The 20,610-nt window shown below is 40.4% G+C and overlaps 1 protein-coding gene across 1 annotated transcript in view; it reads right to left on the bottom strand.

Moving 5' to 3' along the window:
• Positions 1-20,305, bottom strand: part of si:dkey-13p1.4 (transmembrane protein 151B) — a 64,040-nt gene extending 43,735 nt beyond the window's left edge. Inside the window, exon 1 of the mRNA XM_028822022.2 lies at positions 19,247-20,305. Within this exon, the coding sequence (XP_028677855.1) occupies positions 19,247-19,351 (105 nt within the window). The 5' untranslated portion in view covers positions 19,352-20,305. The remainder of the gene's footprint in view (positions 1-19,246) is intronic.
• Between the last annotated feature and the right edge of the window lie 305 nt (positions 20,306-20,610).

The following is a 20,610-nucleotide window of genomic DNA, read 5'->3' as shown; positions in this document are numbered from 1 at the left end:
GCAGAATTCTGGCCCAAAGACGTGGGGCAATTACTCACTGGACATAAGAAGGGAGTATTCTGTGGTACCTTGAGGTAAGCAATTGGTACTGTAGGTACAATGAAAATACCAAAAAATGAGGATGTTAAATTCTAAATCAAGGCTCCAAGTGTGGTTGTGAGGCTGCAGAACAAACTGCTTAGTCACACTGCTGTCCAATTTTAGTGTTAGTTCAACAACGGTTTTAAAGATTACAACCAGGGCATTACTGTCCTTTCAAAAACAACCACAACATGGCATGGAGAATGTACTTCCGAATTTACTGCTTATGAAACTTAAATTTTTAAGTTCTTTTGAATACAATATACTCAAAATAAAAAAATGCGCCTTTGAACTTGCTTATTACACAGAACCAAGATTCTCCCATTTACATCACGTCTGCCCCAAGGTCCTTAAAAGGCTAGTTTAGAATTGATTAGATTTTGATAGAAATAAATGGATTTTTTGAAGGATGTGTGCTTAAGCAAATACAGAATCTTTGCCTGCAAATGCTTAACTGACCTTCTGACCAGCACATGTTCAATGAAGCAAAGCATCTCTAAGAGAGTGATAAAGGCTAAACGTGTTAGGCATGTTAAGAAGCTTGGAAAGAGAAACAAGGGGAGGGAAACAGATGAGGGGAAATTGAAGATGGGAGCGCAAGATCTGGGCTGATGGGGCAGAAGCATGAAAAAAAACAGGAAAATCAATAAGATGCAATATCTCTGCATGTATGGAATAAATGCACCCACAACTTCACTCCCACCACAACACTGAAAACAAGAAAAAGCAATGGAGAACATCATAAAGCTGATCATTGACAACCTAGTTCAGAAGACTGGAGCAACATTACATATTCTCAGGACAGAAACATATTTAAAAACAAGCTGGGATACTGTAAGTAAGATGTGTACCCATACAGTTATATATTTTTGGATAAAGCATCACACGATGAAAAAGAATGCTCGTGTGAGTTTTTTTTTCTTTCAGTTTAATACAAAAATAGTAAAGCTCTTAAAAACAATTATTTAAAACAGATACAATTATTAAAATAATTTCTACTGTTTCACCCTCAAGCGGCATGGTGGTGTAATGGGTAATGCTGCTGCCTCGCAGTTAGGAGACCAGGGTTCGCTTCCTGGGTCCTCCCTGTGTGGAGTTTGCATGTTCTCCCCGTGTCTGTGTGGGTTTCCTCCCAAAGACATGCGATGGATGTTTCACCCTCACATTAGGTTTTATTAATATTACCTGACAGTGTGTTTGTGAGATAAATTTGACAGAAATGCATAAAATGATCTTTAATAATGCCATAATGTTTCAGACATAGATTGATTCTTAAGGTGGTCCCTGGTCTTTCGCAGACTTGTGTTTACCAACAAACTCATTAATCTTTGCTTCATATGACAATACAGTAATTTTAAGCTTTAGGATTGTAATAGCTTAGTAAAGTCATATAATTACTATAATTGTGCCATTCTCCACTTTTCTTTATTAGTTTTGGTATGCAAGTTTCAGTGACAAGTGATTTAGCCCACACAATGACTGTTTTCAAACTAGCAGCTGCTAATTTTATTTTTGTTTGATTCAGGGAATGTTTACACTGACTGATATCAACAGCACATGTCCCATTGTTTACTGATATCAATCCTTAACACAAAGAAGTGAAACCTGCATAAACAGAAAGTGAGCACCAGCATAGCGACATTACCATACTAATGGATCTGAATAAGTACAGATGAGCTTAAAAAAAGAAAAACAAATGTGTCAGATTAATACAGTCAAACAACACATACAGAATAGAACTGAAATGTGTGGATAACAGAGGTCTGTAATCAACTTTTCAAATGTAATTGGTTAATATGCAATACTGAGATATTCTCTGAAAATCTTATCATGAAATAGCAGGTATGAAAAATAGGAAAACTAATGGATGGAATAATGAAGAAAGCTTCATGGATCCAAAACATAAACTATGCTGAATCCACTTTGCCTCCTGTCCTTTTAATTTTGATAATTTATGTAGGGAAAATAAGTTTATATGTATGCTAACCTTCTTAAAGAAAAACAATACATATTAAAACTATAATACATTAACATTACAAGTGTCACGCACGTGCGAGTAGGAGGATGTTGTATGGACCAAGCGAAGGTAATTCCATGCCATGCCAGGGGGTGGTGGGGTGCACTAAACCTCCTCCTGTTGTCTCTGCAGAAGGGGAAAACCTGTCTGACTCAACATTGAAAATGACACTTCTGGTTCCGGCGCCCAGGATGATGTCACATCCGTTTCCGGCGCATAGGATGTTGTCACTTCCGGTTCCGGTGCCCAGGATGATGTTACTTCTAGTTCTGGCACCCAGGACAACATCAGAAGAAGGTCACTTCCAGTTCCCCTACGTCACGTCTGCTTTGAGCACCTAAAACCGCCATCTTGCCAAACTCTCAGCAGTTCATGTCTGGACTCCAACAGAGACACTTCTGTCTAAAACCAAACCCATTGCAGCCAGGGATAATATACGGGTGGCTGCCCCAAACCTTTTTAAGTGTGTCAAGTCTGATCTTTTCACACAAGTTACATGCATAAACATATATCATATCTAACCATTCTAAATAATATCTAACAATTTATATACCAATTTTGTCAGATTGGAAAATGAGCTTAACTATCAAAACTAAAATCTAAAAATAAAATATTAAAATTTTTACAAAGCCGCACCAGAAATACTTTTTTCTTATCCAAACTTTTCAGTGAGCACTTCTTTTTTATTTATTTTGGTATTTATACATTTGAATAATATTTTAACTAAAGCACTTTGCTAAATACTTCCAAATGAAGTACAGCATTGATTTCTCTAATTATGGTATAAAGATAGCTCTAACTGCATACCTTGTCAAGCTGTTTCCATATGGGCACAAATGTGTACATTTCTTGCATTTACTTTCTTAATTCAAATTTCTACACGTAGAAGTTATCCACAGTATTAACAAAGTAAAATGATCCAAGTAATATTTGTAATGAGCCTAATACGATAAATCATAGGTAGATCACATTTATCAACAGAATTCATCAAAAATTGAAGTCAATGTGTGACTGAATCTGTTTCTTTACTGAAACTAACCATGGGTATATTGTCATCTACTAAACAACCATGCAACAAAAATAAATTAATAACAGTGAGTAGAACTTGAACACACAAAAAACATACTGTTGAAACAGGAGCTTAGAAGAACTGTGGCCTGGAAGAAAGTGTGTTGAAAATGTGAAGGATAAAGTATGCTTTGGCCTCTGATATATCTAGAGGAGAGTAGGCATTCTGGGATAGATGGAATTAATTTCTTGTTCTGACAAGGCAACAAACAGCAATTCATCTTTATTGTTTTTGTAGTGTATACTTCAATTTGTTACAAGAATTTTTAAAGTTGTAAGGATCATATCATAAAATCATATATATTAATGTTTTGTATTTTGTTGCGTATTGTAATATAAGAGATACCTTCTCTCACTTCCACTTCATTATTTTGAATTTGTCAGCTATCCAGATTAAACATGTTAGGTAATCCAATCCTTTGCAAAAATATCCCTCAATTTAAATTGTAGAAATAGTAGCATTACTAGTAGTAGTAGTAGTATTGCCATGTGTGCAGATTGCAGAAAAATTGTCTGACCAATTTGCAACACATTGCCACTCTCCAGCGCTCTGATAACAATATATTAAAAAACTGTCATAAACAGATTCACAATTTGGCTGTATGTCAAACTGGCTGTATGTCAGTCACAAAGTGTATAGGGGATTGCAACTGAGGCTGTTCGGGTTGGGTGTGGGTCACCAGTATGCATAATTTAACTGTCAGTATGGCGTAACACAAAACAATACACTTATGAATTGTCACTCAGCTGTTATCATGCCACTCACTACTCCTCCTGTGAAGCAGTATGGAAGTGCCACACAGCTGTGCTCCCAAAATTCCACAGTGGACCTCATTTGTCATTCACGTGTGGGTGCTTCATATCAATCGCTAGATACTTCATGAGGGACAATCCCCCATTTGGTTGTAAAGGAAAAGTAAAAAGTGCATGTACAATATTATTTCTGACAGGGTGCAAAACAGCAAGGAAGCAGATGTCCTAGATTCTTCTCTTAATCACTTCAGAAATCTGTTATGTCTTTAAATTTCACTATTGCTGGTCATCTTTGCCAATATGGCCACTGTCCTATGGTCCTAAGCCCTTTTGACCGACTTATAGAATTAGAGATTGTCACACATTCACACTTACAGACCCTCCAAAGGGGTCGGGTAAGCTGAAAAATTCCACCACTGAACAGAGGGGGGTACTGCCTCTAACTGTATCTCTGGTTTCCTCCACAGTGCCCACTCGTCACCAAAAGACGATGCCCAGCCCTGAACCCTCATGATACTCCCTATTCCAGGGCCAGAGCAATTTAAACAGGAAGACTGATTATGGAGGTCTGCAGAAGATTGTGGAGAAGGAGAGTTTGTGTCCAAAGTCAACTCAAGATCTAAACAACATATTAAGTGAGCTGAGAGCTTGTAGTCCAGTGGGACTAATTTTTGTTTGGACTTCTATTTTCTGTGTTATTAAACAGGGTGGCTGGGTTGGCACCCCAAAATTTCCCAAAGCCTCAACATTGTTCACTCCACAAGATTTGAGTCAAAAATCAGAACTGTGTCACTTTTAACTGTAGTCTCAATGTAGCCTTAGTAGACTGTTGTGGCATATAGACTCAAATTTAGCAAGTATGAATTTTTCAACTCATTTTTACCACTGTGATTTACTAGCACTGATCCAGACTTTGGGGGTTATTGCCCCCAGTCTTTGGGTGGGAAGGAATTTGCCCCTTTATACCCCAATAGACAACACCCATGGAGTATGGTGTGGTTTTCAGGAAAGTATAGGGTTACCATGCATTTGGAATTGTGTTACCAATGTGAAATCAACGTCTGGGAACGTCTGGCAGAGCCCCCTGTCAGAAGTAGCTTCAACTCCCACCTCCGGCAGAACTTCGACCATGTCCCGAGGGAGGTGGGGGACATTGAGTCCGAATGGGCCATGTTCCGTGCCTCTATTGTTGAGGCGGCTGACTGGAGCTGTGGCCGTAAGGTGGTCGGTGCCTGTCGTGGCGGCAATCCCCGAACCCGTTGGTGGACACCGGCGGTGAGGGATGCCGTCAAGCTGAAGAAGGAGTCCTACCGGTCCCTTTTGTCCTGTGGAACTCTGGAGGCAGCTAATAGGTACCGGCAGGCCAAGCGGAATGCAGCTTCGGTGGTTGCTGAGGCAAAAACTCGGGCATGGGAGGAGTTTGGGGAGGCCATGGAGAACAACTTTCGGACGGCTTCGAGGAGATTCTGGTCCACCGTCCGGCGTCTCAGGAGGGGGAAGCAGTGCAGAGTCAACACTGTATATGGTGGTGATGGTGCGCTGCTGACCTCGACTTGGGACGTTGTGAGTCGGTGGGGGGAGTACTTCGAAGACCTCCTCAATCCCAATAACATGCCTTCCAATGAGGAAGCAGAGCCTGGGGACTCGGAGGTGGGCTTCCCCATCTCTGGGACTGAGGTCACCGAGGTGGTCAAAAAACTCCTTGGTGGCAGGGCCCCGGGGGTGGATGAGATACGCCCGGAGTTCCTCAAGGCTCTGGATGTTGTAGGACTGTCTTGGTTGACACGTCTCTACAACATCACATGGACATCAGGGACAGTGCCTCTGGATTGGCAGACCGGGGTGGTGGTCCCCCTCTTTAAGAAGGGGGACCGGAGGGTGTGTTCCAACTACAGAGGGATCACACTCCTCAGCCTCCCTGGAAAAGTCTATTCGGGGGTTCTGGAGAGGAGGGTTCATCCGATAGTCGAACTTCGGATTCAGGAGGAACAGTGTGGTTTTCGTCCTGGTCGCGGAACAGTGGACCAGCTCTACACCCTTAGCAGAGTCCTGGAGGGTGCATGGGAGTTCACCCAACCAGTCTACATGTGTTTTGTGGACTTGGAAAAGGCGTTCGACCGTGTTCCTCGGGGGATCCTGTGGGGGGTGCTCCGGGAGTATGGAGTACCGGACCCCCTGATAAGGGCGGTTCGGTCCCTGTACAACCGGTGTCAGAGCTTGGTCCGCATTGCCGGCAGTAAGTCAAACCCGTTTCCAGTGAGAGTTGGACTCCGCCAGGGCTGCCCTTTGTCACCGATTCTGTTCATAACTTTTATGGACAGAATTTCTAGGCGCAGCCAGGGTGTTGAGGGGGTCCGGTTTGGTGGACTCAGGATTGGGTCACTGCTTTTTGCAGATGATGTTGTCCTGTTTGCTTCATCAGGCCGTGATCTTCAGCTCTCTCTGGATCGGTTCGCAGCTGAGTGTGAAGCGGCTGGGATGGGAATCAGCACCTCCAAATCCGAGACCATGGTCCTCAGCCGGAGAAGGGTGGAGTGCCCTCTCAGGGTTGGGAGCGAGATCCTGCCTCAAGTGGAGGAGTTCAAGTATCTCGGGGTCTTGTTCACGAGTGAGGGAAGAATGGAGCGTGAGATCTACAGGCGGATCGGTGCGGCGTCCGCAGTGATGCGGGCTCTGCATCGGTCTGTCGTGGTGAAAAAGGAGCTGAGCCATAAGGCAAAGCTCTCAATTTACCGGTCGATCTATGTTCCTACCCTCACCTATGGTCATGAGCTATGGGTAGTGACCGAAAGAACGAGATCGCGAATACAAGCGGCTGAAATGAGTTTCCTCCGCAGGGTGTCTGGGCTCTCCCTTAAAGATAGGGTGAGAAGCTCAGTCATCCGGGAGGGGCTCAGAGTAGAGCCGCTGCTCCTCCGCATTGAGAGGAGTCAGATGAGGTGGCTCGGGCATCTGATCAGGATGCCTCCTGGACGCCTCCCTGGGGAGGTGTTCCGGGCACGTCCAACTGGGAGGAGGCCCCGGGGAAGACCCAGGACACGCTGGAGGGACTATGTCTCCCGGCTGGCCTGGGAACGCCTCGGGATTCTCCCGGAAGAGCTAGAAGAAGTGGCCGGGGAGAGGGAAGTCTGGGCATCTCTGCTCAAGCTGCTGCCCCCGCGACCCGACCTCGGATAAGCGGAAGAAAATGGATGGATGGATGGATGGATGTGAAATCAAATGATGTATGGTCAGATTCACATATCGAGCAATACTCATGTATGAATGCATGTCTGTTCGTGTGATGAAAAACGTTTATGCCATTTACAATATGCTCTCTGATTTTGCTGGAGAGGTTAGGTATTACTGTGTTGAAGAAGTATTTTCTCCCAAGGACCTCATATTGCTTGTCGAATTTTTGCAAGCACTGCTTTAAATACTGTTTATTCTGAGGCGTTCAGTGGTAGCATATCTGAAGCCAAGAAGTCTTGATTTTCTCCAACTTGTGTTATTTTTACTGTATTTATTTGATTTTTTAAAGGATTATGAAGCCAGTGGCTGACTCAGAGACAAAGTGGAAGATAGTGAGAGCTAGGCAAAGATATGAGGATGACTATTTTTTAAATTAGTCAGCAAACTGCACGTTACCATATTTTGCAGACAATTCTTATGAAACAGTATCAGCAGATGGCCTTGCTCATATTCTCTGGTGTGATCCTAGACGACTACAGTGGCATTAGTCCTTTTTGACGTCACACCCTCATAAAAAAATTGGCTAACTGTTTTTTATCATTACAGGGGCATATCACCATGTGGTTACTCAGTTAACTGGCAGTAAGCACAGGCCTAGGTTATGGCTCCTGTGTCTTTGAAATGGATTATGTTGGTTTGAGGATGTTATGTTAATAATGACATATTCACTTGCCAAAGCTACTGTGATTTGCTTTTGCTTATTTGTCTGTTTTCATTTCAAAAACCTGTAACCTCTTTATAAATACATATAGAGAATAAATTGCTTACTGGTAAATCTGTTCCAATATTTATCTAATTTATCTATGTCCCACTTCACTTACTCATTTATCATTAGCAGGGCTGCTGCTTGGCTGTTTAGCTCTTCATCTCTATTCTGTCAACAGATATAGAAATGAGGACAAGCCTTGGACATTCTTAGAAACACAGCTTCAGTGGTGCTTTCAGAGATTATCCTCACATCACCTTTACAGTTTTTAATCTTGTGTACCTGTCAGCACAGGTTTAAGTGCAGTAAATATCAAGAGATAGATATTTCAGTGGCATAAAGAGACCATTCCTGAATTGAATGGTCATCATCTTTCATCTTTCACATGTCTTACAATTTCAGAATAGATGAAACACAAGGATATGAAACACAAGGATAACATACTAGATCTCTTAGGCTGCTGAAAATCTGCCCTTATTAGCATGCAACCTTCACTCTTAGATCACGCAAACCCCTGACCTTATCATGGGGCAAAATGCCATGGCTGCAATTAGCCTACTGCCTCCTTCTGGTTTATTTTGTCATTCTGCATGGATTATAAAATGAAGCATGCTGTGTTAAACAGGCAAGAAACAGCAGGGGTGGTGACTTTTCACCAGCAGCAAGAAAGTTTATCCCACCAATCTTAAGGGATTTCTGCAAATGATACATAGTTCTTTTAAACTATAGTAAAACAAATCATTAAACTCATCTTTTACATGTTGATAATTACAGATATATTCTGAAAAACAATCAGCCAGTCAAAACTTTACTGATTTTTTACAAGTTGGACATCACCTCTAACCGCTTCTCAAATATTTCCAAGCAAGGTCAAATCCTCATAGTGTTGCCCCATGATGTTTTGTCCTACTTTCTGTAATGCTGACCCATTTTTCACAATAATTATGTTGCAAACTTTTCACTTTTTCAAGTATTTAAAAAATGATCAGCATAACTTAGTGTGTACAGAAATTTGGGAGATTACCCTGTTACAAAATGTTTATGTATTTTCACTTACAGTATCCCGATTAATCTATTTTAAAAGGTCTCCATCAAACTGCATTAAATCAATTGTTTTCTCATTAAAATAAGCAGTTATATTAACAAGTCATAAGATCAATAATTCTTTTTTATGTGTATTAGGACAGGGTTCATACATTTCATATATTATATATTATATATTAACAGAATAATTTCCCAAACTCTTAAAACCTCAAACTAAAACTATGAGGTATGAACAAACATTCAAACACTTTAAGTGAAAGCTACTTTTATTTATATAAAACAAAAAAACAAAATGCAGATATTGTAAATATGAAAAACACCACTTATCATCGATTGCAAATAAATATGTAGAAAGAAGGAGCATATATTTTTTAGGAAGGAGCAAAACTTCTTATAGTACTTAAAAATGTAACTTAAACTGTAACTTAAGGACTTGTACAAAGACCTTTTCTATGTTAAAACAGCCTGCTATATTATATGCAAATTCTACTTTGCTTATACAGTATGTGCTTTTGTATTTAGATAAGAATTGTCTGAACATTTTGATAATTAGTTTAAGTGATTTAAGTGATAAGTATTAAAGATTTTATAGTACTGTAAGTGTATAGTTTTAAAAATGTTGCTGTATAGGATGTTACTTGGTTGTGAATGTATTTGCTAGTAAGAGATAAGGGGGGTATTTTTCATACGTGGATTAGTCGTTTAGCTGGATGTAATTGTTGACGATTTGGCCTGATCCTGGATCTGTCGGTTTTTCAAAACTCTTGCTGGAAGTGTTGTCATAGCAACACATCCTAATCCTCAAACCTGCTCGGAGCAGGTTTGTTCTACGTAAACAAGGATTAGTTTACACACGTAATCAGTGACGGTGCGTGGAAGTCATCCAGTCATGGCTTCGCCGTTCATGAATGAGCAACCACTTGATATCGGTGCGCAAATTATACGAAGAGAATTTCATATAGAGAGGGTTTTGCGAGATCGGCAAGATCCTTTATTGATCCCGGAAGAAATTCTTTTCGAAAGATACCGCTTTAGCCGAGGTGGAATATTGTACCTCAAAGATTTATTAGCACCTTATATTCGAAGTCAAACTAGGCGAAGTCGGGCTCTCACAACCACACAGACAGTATGCATTGCTTTGAGGTTTTTTACAAGTGGCACTTTTTTATATACTGTAGGCGATGCGGAAAATCTAACTAAAAGTGCAGTTTGCCAGGCAATTCGTAAAGTCTGTTTGGCTCTGAAATATTTTCTTCGGGTTTTCATAGTGTTTCCTGGACACCTGAATGTGCAGACAATAAAAGAGGCATTTCATGCCATTGTAGGTAGGTAATACACAGGCAAAAACACCCACAGTTCCATGAAAAATCTCAATCAGCCTAACATTCTCATTACCAGGATTTCCAAATGTGACTGGGGCACATGGGACTGATCAGAGTGGAGTTTGATCAAACATTATTTGGAAAATGTACCTCTCCTCCTGATGAATAATCAGACACAGTGTCTTCATCAAATATTTGACCTTCGTTAATATCTCGTTGGTCAGACACAGGTTCAAGGGATATGACATTCCCTGCAACTGACCCAACAAAAAAGAGGGCTATATGGAACATACCTATGGCACACATAGAGGACAAATACAGTGCATCCGGAAAGTATTCACAGCACATCACTTTTTCGACATTTTGTTATGTTACAGCCTCATTCCAAAATGGATTAAATTCATTTTTTTCCTCAGAATTCTACACACAACACCCCATAATGACAACGTGAAAAAAGTTTACTTGAGGTTTTTGCAAATTTATTAAAAATAAAAAAACTGAGAAATCACATGTACATAAGTATTCACAGCCTTTGCTCAATACTTTGTCGATGCACCTTTGGCAGCAATTACAGCCTCAAGTCGTTTTGAATATGATGCCACAAGCTTGGCACACCTATCCTTGGCCAGTTTTGCCCATTCCTCTTTGCAGCACCTCTCAAGCTCCATCAGGTTGGATGGGAAGCGTCGGTGCACAGCCATTTTAAGATCTCTCCAGAGATGTTCAATCAGATTCAAGTCTGGGCTGTGGCTGGGCCACTCAAGGACATTCACAGAGTTGTCCTGAAGCCACTCCTTTGATATCTTGGCTGTGTGTTTAGGGTCGTTGTCCTGCTGAAAGATGAACCGTCGCCCCAGTCTGAGGTCAAGAGCGCTCTGGAGCAGGTTTTCATCCAGGATATCTCTGTACATTGCTGCAGTCATCTTTCCCTTTATCCTGACTAGTCTCCCAGTCCCTGCTGCTGAAAAACATCCCCACAGCATGATGCTGCCACCACCATGCTTCACTGTAGCGATGGTATTGGCCTGGTGATGAGCGGTGCCTGGTTTCCTCCAAACGTGACGCCTGGCATTCACACCAAAGAGTTCAATCTTTGTCTCATCAGACCATCAGACCAGAGAATTTTCTTTCTCATGGTCTGAGAGTCCTTCAGGTGCCTTCTGGCAAACCCCAGGCAGGCTGCCATGTGCCTTTTACTAAGGAGTGGCTTCCGTCTGGCCACTCTACCATACAGGCCTGATTAGTGGATTGCTGCAGAGATGTTCGTCCTTCTGGAAGGTTCTTCTCTCTCCACAGAGGACCTCTGGAGCTCTGACAGAGTGACCATCAGGTTCTTGGTCACCTTCCTGACTAAGGCCCTTCTCCCCCGAGCGCTCTAAGAAGAGTCCTGGTGATTTCGAACTTCTTCCACTTATGGATGATGGAGGCCACTGTGCTCATTGGGACCTTCAAAGCAGCGGAAATTTTTCTGTAACCTTCCCCAGATTTGTGCCTCGAGGCAATCCTGTCTCAGAGGTCTACAGACAATTCCTTTGACTTCATGCTTGGTTTTTGCTCTTATATGAACTGTCAACTGTGGGACAGGTGTGTGCCTTTCCAAATCATGTCCAATAAACTGAATTTACCACAGGTGGACTCCAATTAAGCTGCAGAAACATCTCAAGGATGATCAGGGGAAACAGGATGCACCTGAGCTCAATTTTGAGCTTCATGGCAAAGGCTGTGAATACTTATGTACATGTGCTTTCTCAGTTTTTTTATTTTTAATATATTTGCAAAAACCTCAAGTAAACTTTTTTCACGTTGTCATTATGGGGTGTTGTGTGTAGAATTCCTAGGAAAACAATGAATTTAATCCATTTTGGAATAAGGCTGTAACATAACAAAATGTGGAAAAAGTGATGCACTGTGAATACTTTCCGGATGCACTGTATATGCAATGACCATCCTTTACCTGAAATGAAGTGACCACTGCATCCTGCCACTGGTTCTGAGGAGGAACTTCCCCCTGGAATGTCCTCAGAAACAGGGCAATGGGCATTTTGCTGGAGAGCCAACTCTTCTGCAGGGGTTAGGTCTGGACCGCGTGGACCTCCACCTGTTTTTTGCTTCTCTGCCTTCTTATTAGCTTTAAAATTAATGTTTTTTATATTATATATGATTCTTTATGTCAACAATTCTTTAAATAGTTATATACCAATATTTACCAGTTTGAGGTATATTCTTGTACTTCACTTTAACCTGTTCCCATGTTCTCCTTGTGCTCACGTTTGATCTGGAATTATGACATATTAAATAATAATTAATCTGACACATAGGAAATGAAACACTGCATTCAGAAAGTACAATGCACACTACTTAGCGTTTAATTTGTCGGCCACTTTTTGCCAGCCGTCTTTTCTGGTCTGGGCTGCTTTTGCAGTGTTACCCCTTGTGCATATTAAATCTTGAAATTCTTCACGTCCTTTGAATAAAAGGTCTTGCGCCGTGTGTGTGGAAAAAAAAATGCGCCCGTTCTTTCATCATTTTGTTACAGCCTATCAAAGACTTGCTGATCATGTTTTCTAGACTCAATATATATGGGCTTTTCACTCAGCGCGGGCACGTGCATTCATCTCAGATGACTAGATCCAGCTAGACTAATCTAATACAGAGCTACGTTTGAAAAACCGACCTATCCCAGATGAGTGTCACTGGCATTAACTTATCCAAGATGAGGCACCTGATCTCGGATGATTTAAGCAACATACAAAAAATACCCCCAAGAACTGGTTTATATCAAGTGTATAAGCATAAACACTTTTGGCAGTTTTATAAGCTGCTTTTAAGTTATACAGACATGTCGAGCTGTTTCAATGTTATACAAGCATGCTACACTATAGCCCCCTGCTTTTGAGGTAAGAAGCATGAGCACAATTAGTGACTGATTTTGGAACAGGATTTTAATTTATTTGTGCTCCGAATAAAGGCAAGTTTATCTTAGAAACAGGACCAAACCTACTGTAAATATAGTGCTATATAAGCTTATAAAATGAGCTGATCTGAGAGTAGGAGGAGAGGGTAAAGTCAAACAAACATTTTTTTATCACTGCTTGAGACTTCAAGAGACATGACAAGCGCCACCTGGACACACTGTATAAGATGTGTTGATAATTTTTGTCTACTTACAGAACGATCCTGGTTGTATGGTGTCAATTGCCACATTCTCTTTGCTTTCATTTATAATGATTAAATATTCAAATTTATTAGATATACTTTCCTTCCTGTATGTTTTGTTCTATTCTACCACCAGAAGCTGGAAACTGACTTAATTTCTCAGCTAAGTCAACTAGAGATGAGTGAGGGTGCTAAAGACAGTAGGATAAGCTAACGGTCATACTTGAGTAAAGACTGCAGGGGCTATTGACAAAAAGGTGGCAGACTGTAGTCCCACTTACATCTGTGAATTGTATGTCCCCAATGTTTCATAAGAGTAAGAACAGGCAAAACGAAATTATCAACAGAGGCTTGACATTAGACTGTGGGTCCACATTAAAAAAAAATCTGTAAAGGTTAAAGAAGGTATATACAGTATTTTGAGGAGAGATGTCCCCAAAAGCATTTTTGCAATAAAAAAAAAAATATATCAACAACCAAGCTAACATTTACCTTGTTGCTTACTCCCTATAAAACACAGGTCAAGCTCACAAATATGTGTTATTCCCTGCATGAAAGAATAAAAACCGTACATAGCATCTACCCCTGAATGTTTAACTTCAATATACAAAAAAATGTGTATTTGCTAACACCATCACAATCAAATGTACTATAAGAAATACATAATTCAATTACAGTTACACATCTGCAGACATTTGTAATTCTCTCCACTCCGTACGCTACTCTGTGTTCTAATACAACACGTTATTTTACATTATCAAAATACATAATTCAGTTTATTAATTTTTACTTGTACTGCTCAAAATATAACAAAATGTTTTGATGAGGAAAGGGTATATGTGTACCTGTGACTAACCAATTTCACATTACGCCATTTCCAGTCATGGTGTATGTCATATTTCCTGACTTCTGTCACTGATTGCAGTGCTGGACCATGACGATTTAAATGATTGTAAACTGCTGGCCATGTCACATTTACCGATTGTACTGCAACTTTCTAGCACAATTGTGGTCACCCCTTTTTGTGGCAGTGTGCTGCCTGATGGAGTCAATGCTGTAGAAAGGCTTAACAGGTATAGTGAGTTCACCCACAATCTATGCACTTTTTTCTTTTTTCCATTTTGTTGTGGTAGTAAAATATGAGACATCAGTTGAGCCTGTCCTCTAATTGCAAACTCCAAAATATCCGCATTCTGTATTCCTAGTCACTGCATTATATGTAGTGTACTTTCAGCTGAGCTTTCATTGGTTGTCAGCACTTATGCACACAAACCTGTCCACACAACTAAAGAATAAATTAAACATGTTTCATTTTATCGGAGCAAATCACAGACTACTTGGAGGGAATCATGGTTCAGTTATGACTGAACATCACTGGAAAACTCATATAATGTGACGTAGCCTTAAATAAGCTGCTTCACATGCTTGTTCCAAAATAAAAGTAATTTAGGTACTGTTTCAGGACTTCCACATTGGCTATCCATTTGTGTTGCTCACTACACAATGCTTTTAAGTACAAGGCAAATTTAGTGATAAGATATGCAATGCACTAACAAATCACAGACATGTTCAGTTAGCAGCATTGGTAACTTAATTGCTGAAAATGCAAAAAAAAAAGGCATGGAGAGATTTGTAAAAATAAGACATCAAGAGCTCTTGACATTTGAATTAATTTAACTTCCATTGAATTCCAGTAAATATTACTCAAGTGTTGACCAGCTGACATTTCCTCTCTATACTGATGCAAGCATAAATCTCACAACAGTAAACATCAAAAACCTGACAAAGTGATTTTCCTGACATACCTGATTCATAAAGTATGTTGTTACAAAAGCATCTTTGCAGAGATTATATAATTAAAATATCTGGAATTATCTTAGCATTTGCAATCTCATACGGCAATGATATAACAATTTTTTTAATTCTACTTTGGAAGCTAGAAAATAAAACTACTGCAAAAACAGGAAGCCCCTTCACAGGACCAATGAGGATGAGAGACAGCTGAAGAGGCTTCCTGTTTGTGCACTACTTTCATTTTCTGGGTTAAATTTATTTCACAACACTTTAGCAAAAAATACATGTGTTTTTGAACACTGTGAGCAAAAGACTAGATGACTTGAAGTGTGGATTATGCGACACAGGTTGTTCAGCTGTTGTCCAGCAGTTGTCTATATTGGAACCTGTTCTTTCAGAAACTTTGTTATGCCCTTTCTCCATGAAAACAAGAGATTAAAATTTTTTTTCTCAGCAACCAATTTAAACTACACCAAGGGAGTAGCATATTAAAAAGTATAATTTTTTGGTGGAGTATGCCTTTAAAGAGTGGTCATAACTGTCGAAACATGTTTCAGTAATTGTTAATTAAACTGAGTTACCACCACAGTCCTAATGGATTATGTTTGAATAGGCCACATGACCCAAGGAATGGTTGTGCAGCCATACACAGAACAAGAGATCTGATTTGGACTGAATGATTTTCAAAATAAAAAATTGTCATTTTGAACCAGTCAGGAGAAACCCAGTCATTGCAACTGTAGTTATAAAAGTACCCCAACTCTTTACATGTATTCTTTGTGCTTACCTTACAAGGCATTAAAGAAGATAACGGTATATTTAAACTAAAACCAAATGAAAAAAACTATATCAAGTGAACACAAAGTTAAATAATAATGAGTAATATTATTCATCTGTTGATTTTATGAATCCCCTTCATCCATTAGAGGGTTGCAGAGAGATGAGTCTATCCCATCAGCACTGGGTGCAAAGCTTGACCCAACTGTGCATGGGTCGACAGGCAGCATGCTAAACCCTGTACTTCTGTGGCACCATGAACAGAAAGCTTTATGGAATACCAACACTGAATTTAGTTAGACTTCCCAAATTACTATAAATTATATCCAAGATATTACTTTACACTGCACAGTCGAACTGGGAACTACTACAAAAAAAAACTATCAGTAGCATTTAGAAACTTGAGCTTTTTATCCTGTTTCCATATAAAAACTGTAACTACATTCAGGTAGAGGCTCAATTCTGTTTTCAGTTGACTTGATTGTATGGAATGTTATTTTTGTCCAATAAAATAATAATTTAAAAAACTAACTACTTTTGGCAAACAGGCTTTCTTAATGAAACAGATACAAATAGCAGCTTTCATTTAGACAACCATTGCAGTCTTAATGATATTTTTTAGCACTGTTCACTGAAATATTATGATGTCTCCTACTGATAAAAATGCAGAGTGTTCTATGAAAAAGTGCCATTTCTTAATTGATTCTTTAATGTGTAACTACAAAAATGGCCACATTATATTAATATTGGTAAGATTAGAGAGAGTTCTGTGCTACCCTTTTTTGTTTATAATAACTTGTTTGCTAAGCCTGTTGATTCTTGCTCTTGCAAAATCTCTAAACCTTACTCTGTACAAAATTGCTTAAACCTTATATATGAATTTCAAATGAGTGACTAAATAACATTAACCTTTTTCCTAATTATCTTCCTCTTATAAGGAACAACATCATGCTCCTAAATTACAGAAAGCATAGAGAACGGAAACAATTCTGGATGTTGTAACTTTTGAAAGTTACTGTTTTAACATGTTTGTTTAGATAGAGCAATATTAATAATAATTCATTAAATTTATATAGCGCTTTTCTCAGTACTCAAAGCACTATCCACACAGGGAGGAACCGGGAAGCAAACCCACAATCTTCCACAGTCTCCTTACTGCAAAGCAGCAGCACTACCATTGTGCCACCTGTGAGGTTCCATACCCTTTTAGTAAAATTAGTAAAATTAATTTTAAATGTACTCATATTCATAATCATTTGCACATTCAAATTCTAAAGTAGAAGCTGCAATGATCAACAAAATTCCTGAAACAACTCATAGTTCTAAATTATGAAACCCGATGGCCTTCATTAGAATCAGATAAACACTTTGTAGAATTTCTGAGTACTGGAGCCAAATTCCCAATGTCCTGAAAAGTTTACTCCAAACAGAGTTTGTTAAACTTCTCTTCCACTGTAGCACCATATTTCTTTCTGTCTTTTATGTGTGATTTAAAATCTCTTATAAATGTGCACTAGTCTTAGATTAAGATAAAATGTTAACATTTGCTCAATTATAGTAATCTAGTAATTAGACTAATTATGCAATTGAATGTGTTACTAGAAGGAGAAAAGGCAGTGATGTAACAATGTTCTATAACTGTAACACCCAGAATTTCCACAATTAAAATACAAATTTATATGATGTATGAGCATGAGATGTCAATGTTGAATGCAGAACAAAAAGCACAGCTGCAAAGAAATACCATGAGAATAACCGGGTGGGTGTGTATACTTTCACCAAACAGGAGAAACTAATGCACAGAGCTGACAGAAAAGACTGGTGTGTAGGCAATTATTCATGTGGTTAGTAGATACAGTTTGTGTTGTTTTGTTGTAATGCATTTGAGGGGAAAAAGAGAGACAACGACTGGGCGAAGACACAGCAATGAGACCAAAGTCCACATTGCTGAAAGTGGAGACAAAATATATTGGAACAGTTAGTCCAAACCATATGAAAAAAAGGGAAGGGTAACTCACAGCTATTAGCCAACTCAAGAACACCCAGACAATGCCTGAAAACCACATATTTCTAAATTATTTTTGAGTCACTCCACTGAACTCTACTAACTGTGGTTGTCTGAATGTATGGCATTCTGTTCCTCACTATTCGGATACTTTAAAATGAATGGTCCATTCACTACCTTTATATTTTCAAAAATAATTAGGCCATCCTTGTAAGATTAAGTACTCACTTTTCTTTACAGTTCTTTTGTGTGTTACTTTATTGGTTATCAGAATTAACTTTACTTTGTCTAACACAAAATTTGATGCTCTTCTCCTGCTCCTCCATAAATACGCAGAGGGATGATGGAATTGGTAAATATTTACAGGGCGGCCCTTATAATTGTTTTTTTACTCCTGTGATTTGTTAAATAAAGGTATCTATTAAATAAATGAAGTAACTTGGCAAACATTGCCCAGCAATGGGTTGGTGCCCTATTCCTGCCTTGTGCAAAGTGCTTGCTGGGATGGGCTACAGCCCCTGGAACCCTTGGTCTGGGTTTAGCAGGTTTAGAAAATGGTATAACGTTTAAATATGTGCTAGACTGATTATTGACACGTTATAGGTATATGCCTTTCCAGAATATATATTAATGTCTCTCAACTACTGAACGGTGTTCTAAACTGCTTCTCAACATTCAAAAGTGAGATTTAAAAATGCAAAGCACTGTTATGTGCTGTACTTATTATATATGCAGGTTCAAATTATTTTATAAGATTTAAATTACTGACCCTTACCATTACACATGGTGTGGGAGGACTTGTAAACCTTATTAGTAAATGACCTTTGCCAAAGTAATGTTTTCTAAAATAACCTTTGTCGTTCTACATTAATCTTCAGGGCACCCAACCGTATAAAATGCACTTGACTATTAATCCTCAAAATTCAATCCTACTCAGTACATTCTTAAAATTAAAAAAATTAATTTACCAGTCTTTCTTATTTAAAACTGTGCCAAAATAGATAATGTTGTAGGATGAGACCGCTTAGCCATTATGTTCGTGTGTACAGTATATATATGTACACACACGATATACCAAATATGTCTGTAACATATATATATGTATATATACATATATTTAAACACACCATGTACACAAAACGATGTGCCCATGTGCTTTTTTAAATATGCATATCCGAACGGATATGAAGCGACTTAAATCGTGTATTTTTATGGGATGGGCGATACAACTGGAGTTTGTACTTCACCTTTCCTCACGTTAACACGGAACGAGCAGGACAAGTGTATCTCACCTCCTCCAACACGTCGACGCTAGCGGGAGTCTCCACTCCTCCATTCGGGGTGCTGGGTGCCGTGTCTCCTGCAGCGGTATCCGTTTCCACCTCGGGTGAAAGCATCCTGCTTTGTGACCATTGCAGGTCCAAGACGAGTGCTTTTCCCACGCGGCAGCCGCCACTCCTGGCTCTTCTCCCCCTCTTCTTTGAGAGGCACCACCAGCAATACAGGACTGGAGCCAGAGAGGACGGGGGATACCGTTCAAGGTGCTCCCATCACAGCGGGCAGGGGGGCGGGGTGGTGGCGTAGCCGCAGTGGAGATCCGATACGTTCAAGGGCGGAAGAGAAGGAACCCCCTCTAACGATGCAGCTCCTCGGCGAGTGACTAGAAACGCCGAACGACATCCACACGCCATGCCCGAAGGCGTCAAAAATAAGTAATTTAATCCGTTGCTCCGCTAAGTGTGAGGAAACAATGCACCAAACTTGAGCAGAGCCTGAAGAAAACTGTACGCTCCAGAGCGTACGCCACAGTGCTCCCCTTTCTTCAACGAGTATCAGGTCCAATTTTTTCCCTTTTCTGGAAAAAGCGCAGCAATTAAGTAGCCGCTACAGAAATTTGGAGTCGGTCGTCCTTGAACGCAAAAGCTGTGCTTGTCCTCTCGGTCCGTATTCCATTCTTCTCCGCGTCTGCACCGTCTTCTCCAGATCCGTGACACTCCTCTCTCTGCTGAAAGGGTGCTGATGCTGCAGGAGCGGCTTCGCTCACCTCTGCAAAAGCGCGGTGCACTTCGAGCTCCGGTGCTGTGACTGACAGCGCGTGGCCACTTCTGTGTTCGAGGGACTGCGCCCGCCGTTGGCGCCAGTGTGTATGTGTGATAGCGGTGGGCGGAGGAGGGATGAGGTAAGGGCGTGCGTTTAGTGCGAAAAGCTTGATCGCCCCAGGCGCGTCCACAGTCAGCCTGCGAGGTGCTCGTCTAACTACAAATGGATTGACGAGGTAACCTGATGGCGGGGACGCGCATACATCACTCTGTACCCTAAGGTCTGACCGAAGGCGAGGTGTGCAAGAAACAACGTACAGTACTCGCTTAAAACCTATTGCCTCAGGCGCGGGCACGCGCGCACATGCCCGCGCTTTGTAGGTTATACCCAAATGGGGGTGTCAGATTTCCAGCGGCAAGTGTTGTACGTAAATAGCCGATCGCTCCAGGTGAAGAGACTCGCGTGCATTCTAATTTTTACGTAGTGAATCTCAGGGGACCAAAACCAGCCTGTGAAACTAAGGCACGCGCCTCTGTTACTCTTACTGGGCAGGCGGGGGGTTGGGGGGGGGGGGGGGTGGTGATGGCATAGAAACACTGAGAAATGAGCAGTGCAA

This window comes from Erpetoichthys calabaricus, chromosome 16 (genome assembly GCF_900747795.2).
Source record: "Erpetoichthys calabaricus chromosome 16, fErpCal1.3, whole genome shotgun sequence".
In the NCBI taxonomy this organism is placed as follows: domain Eukaryota; kingdom Metazoa; phylum Chordata; class Cladistia; order Polypteriformes; family Polypteridae; genus Erpetoichthys; species Erpetoichthys calabaricus.
The sequence above is the reverse complement of the archived record's forward strand: the minus strand, read 5'-3'. Positions and strand labels throughout refer to the sequence as shown.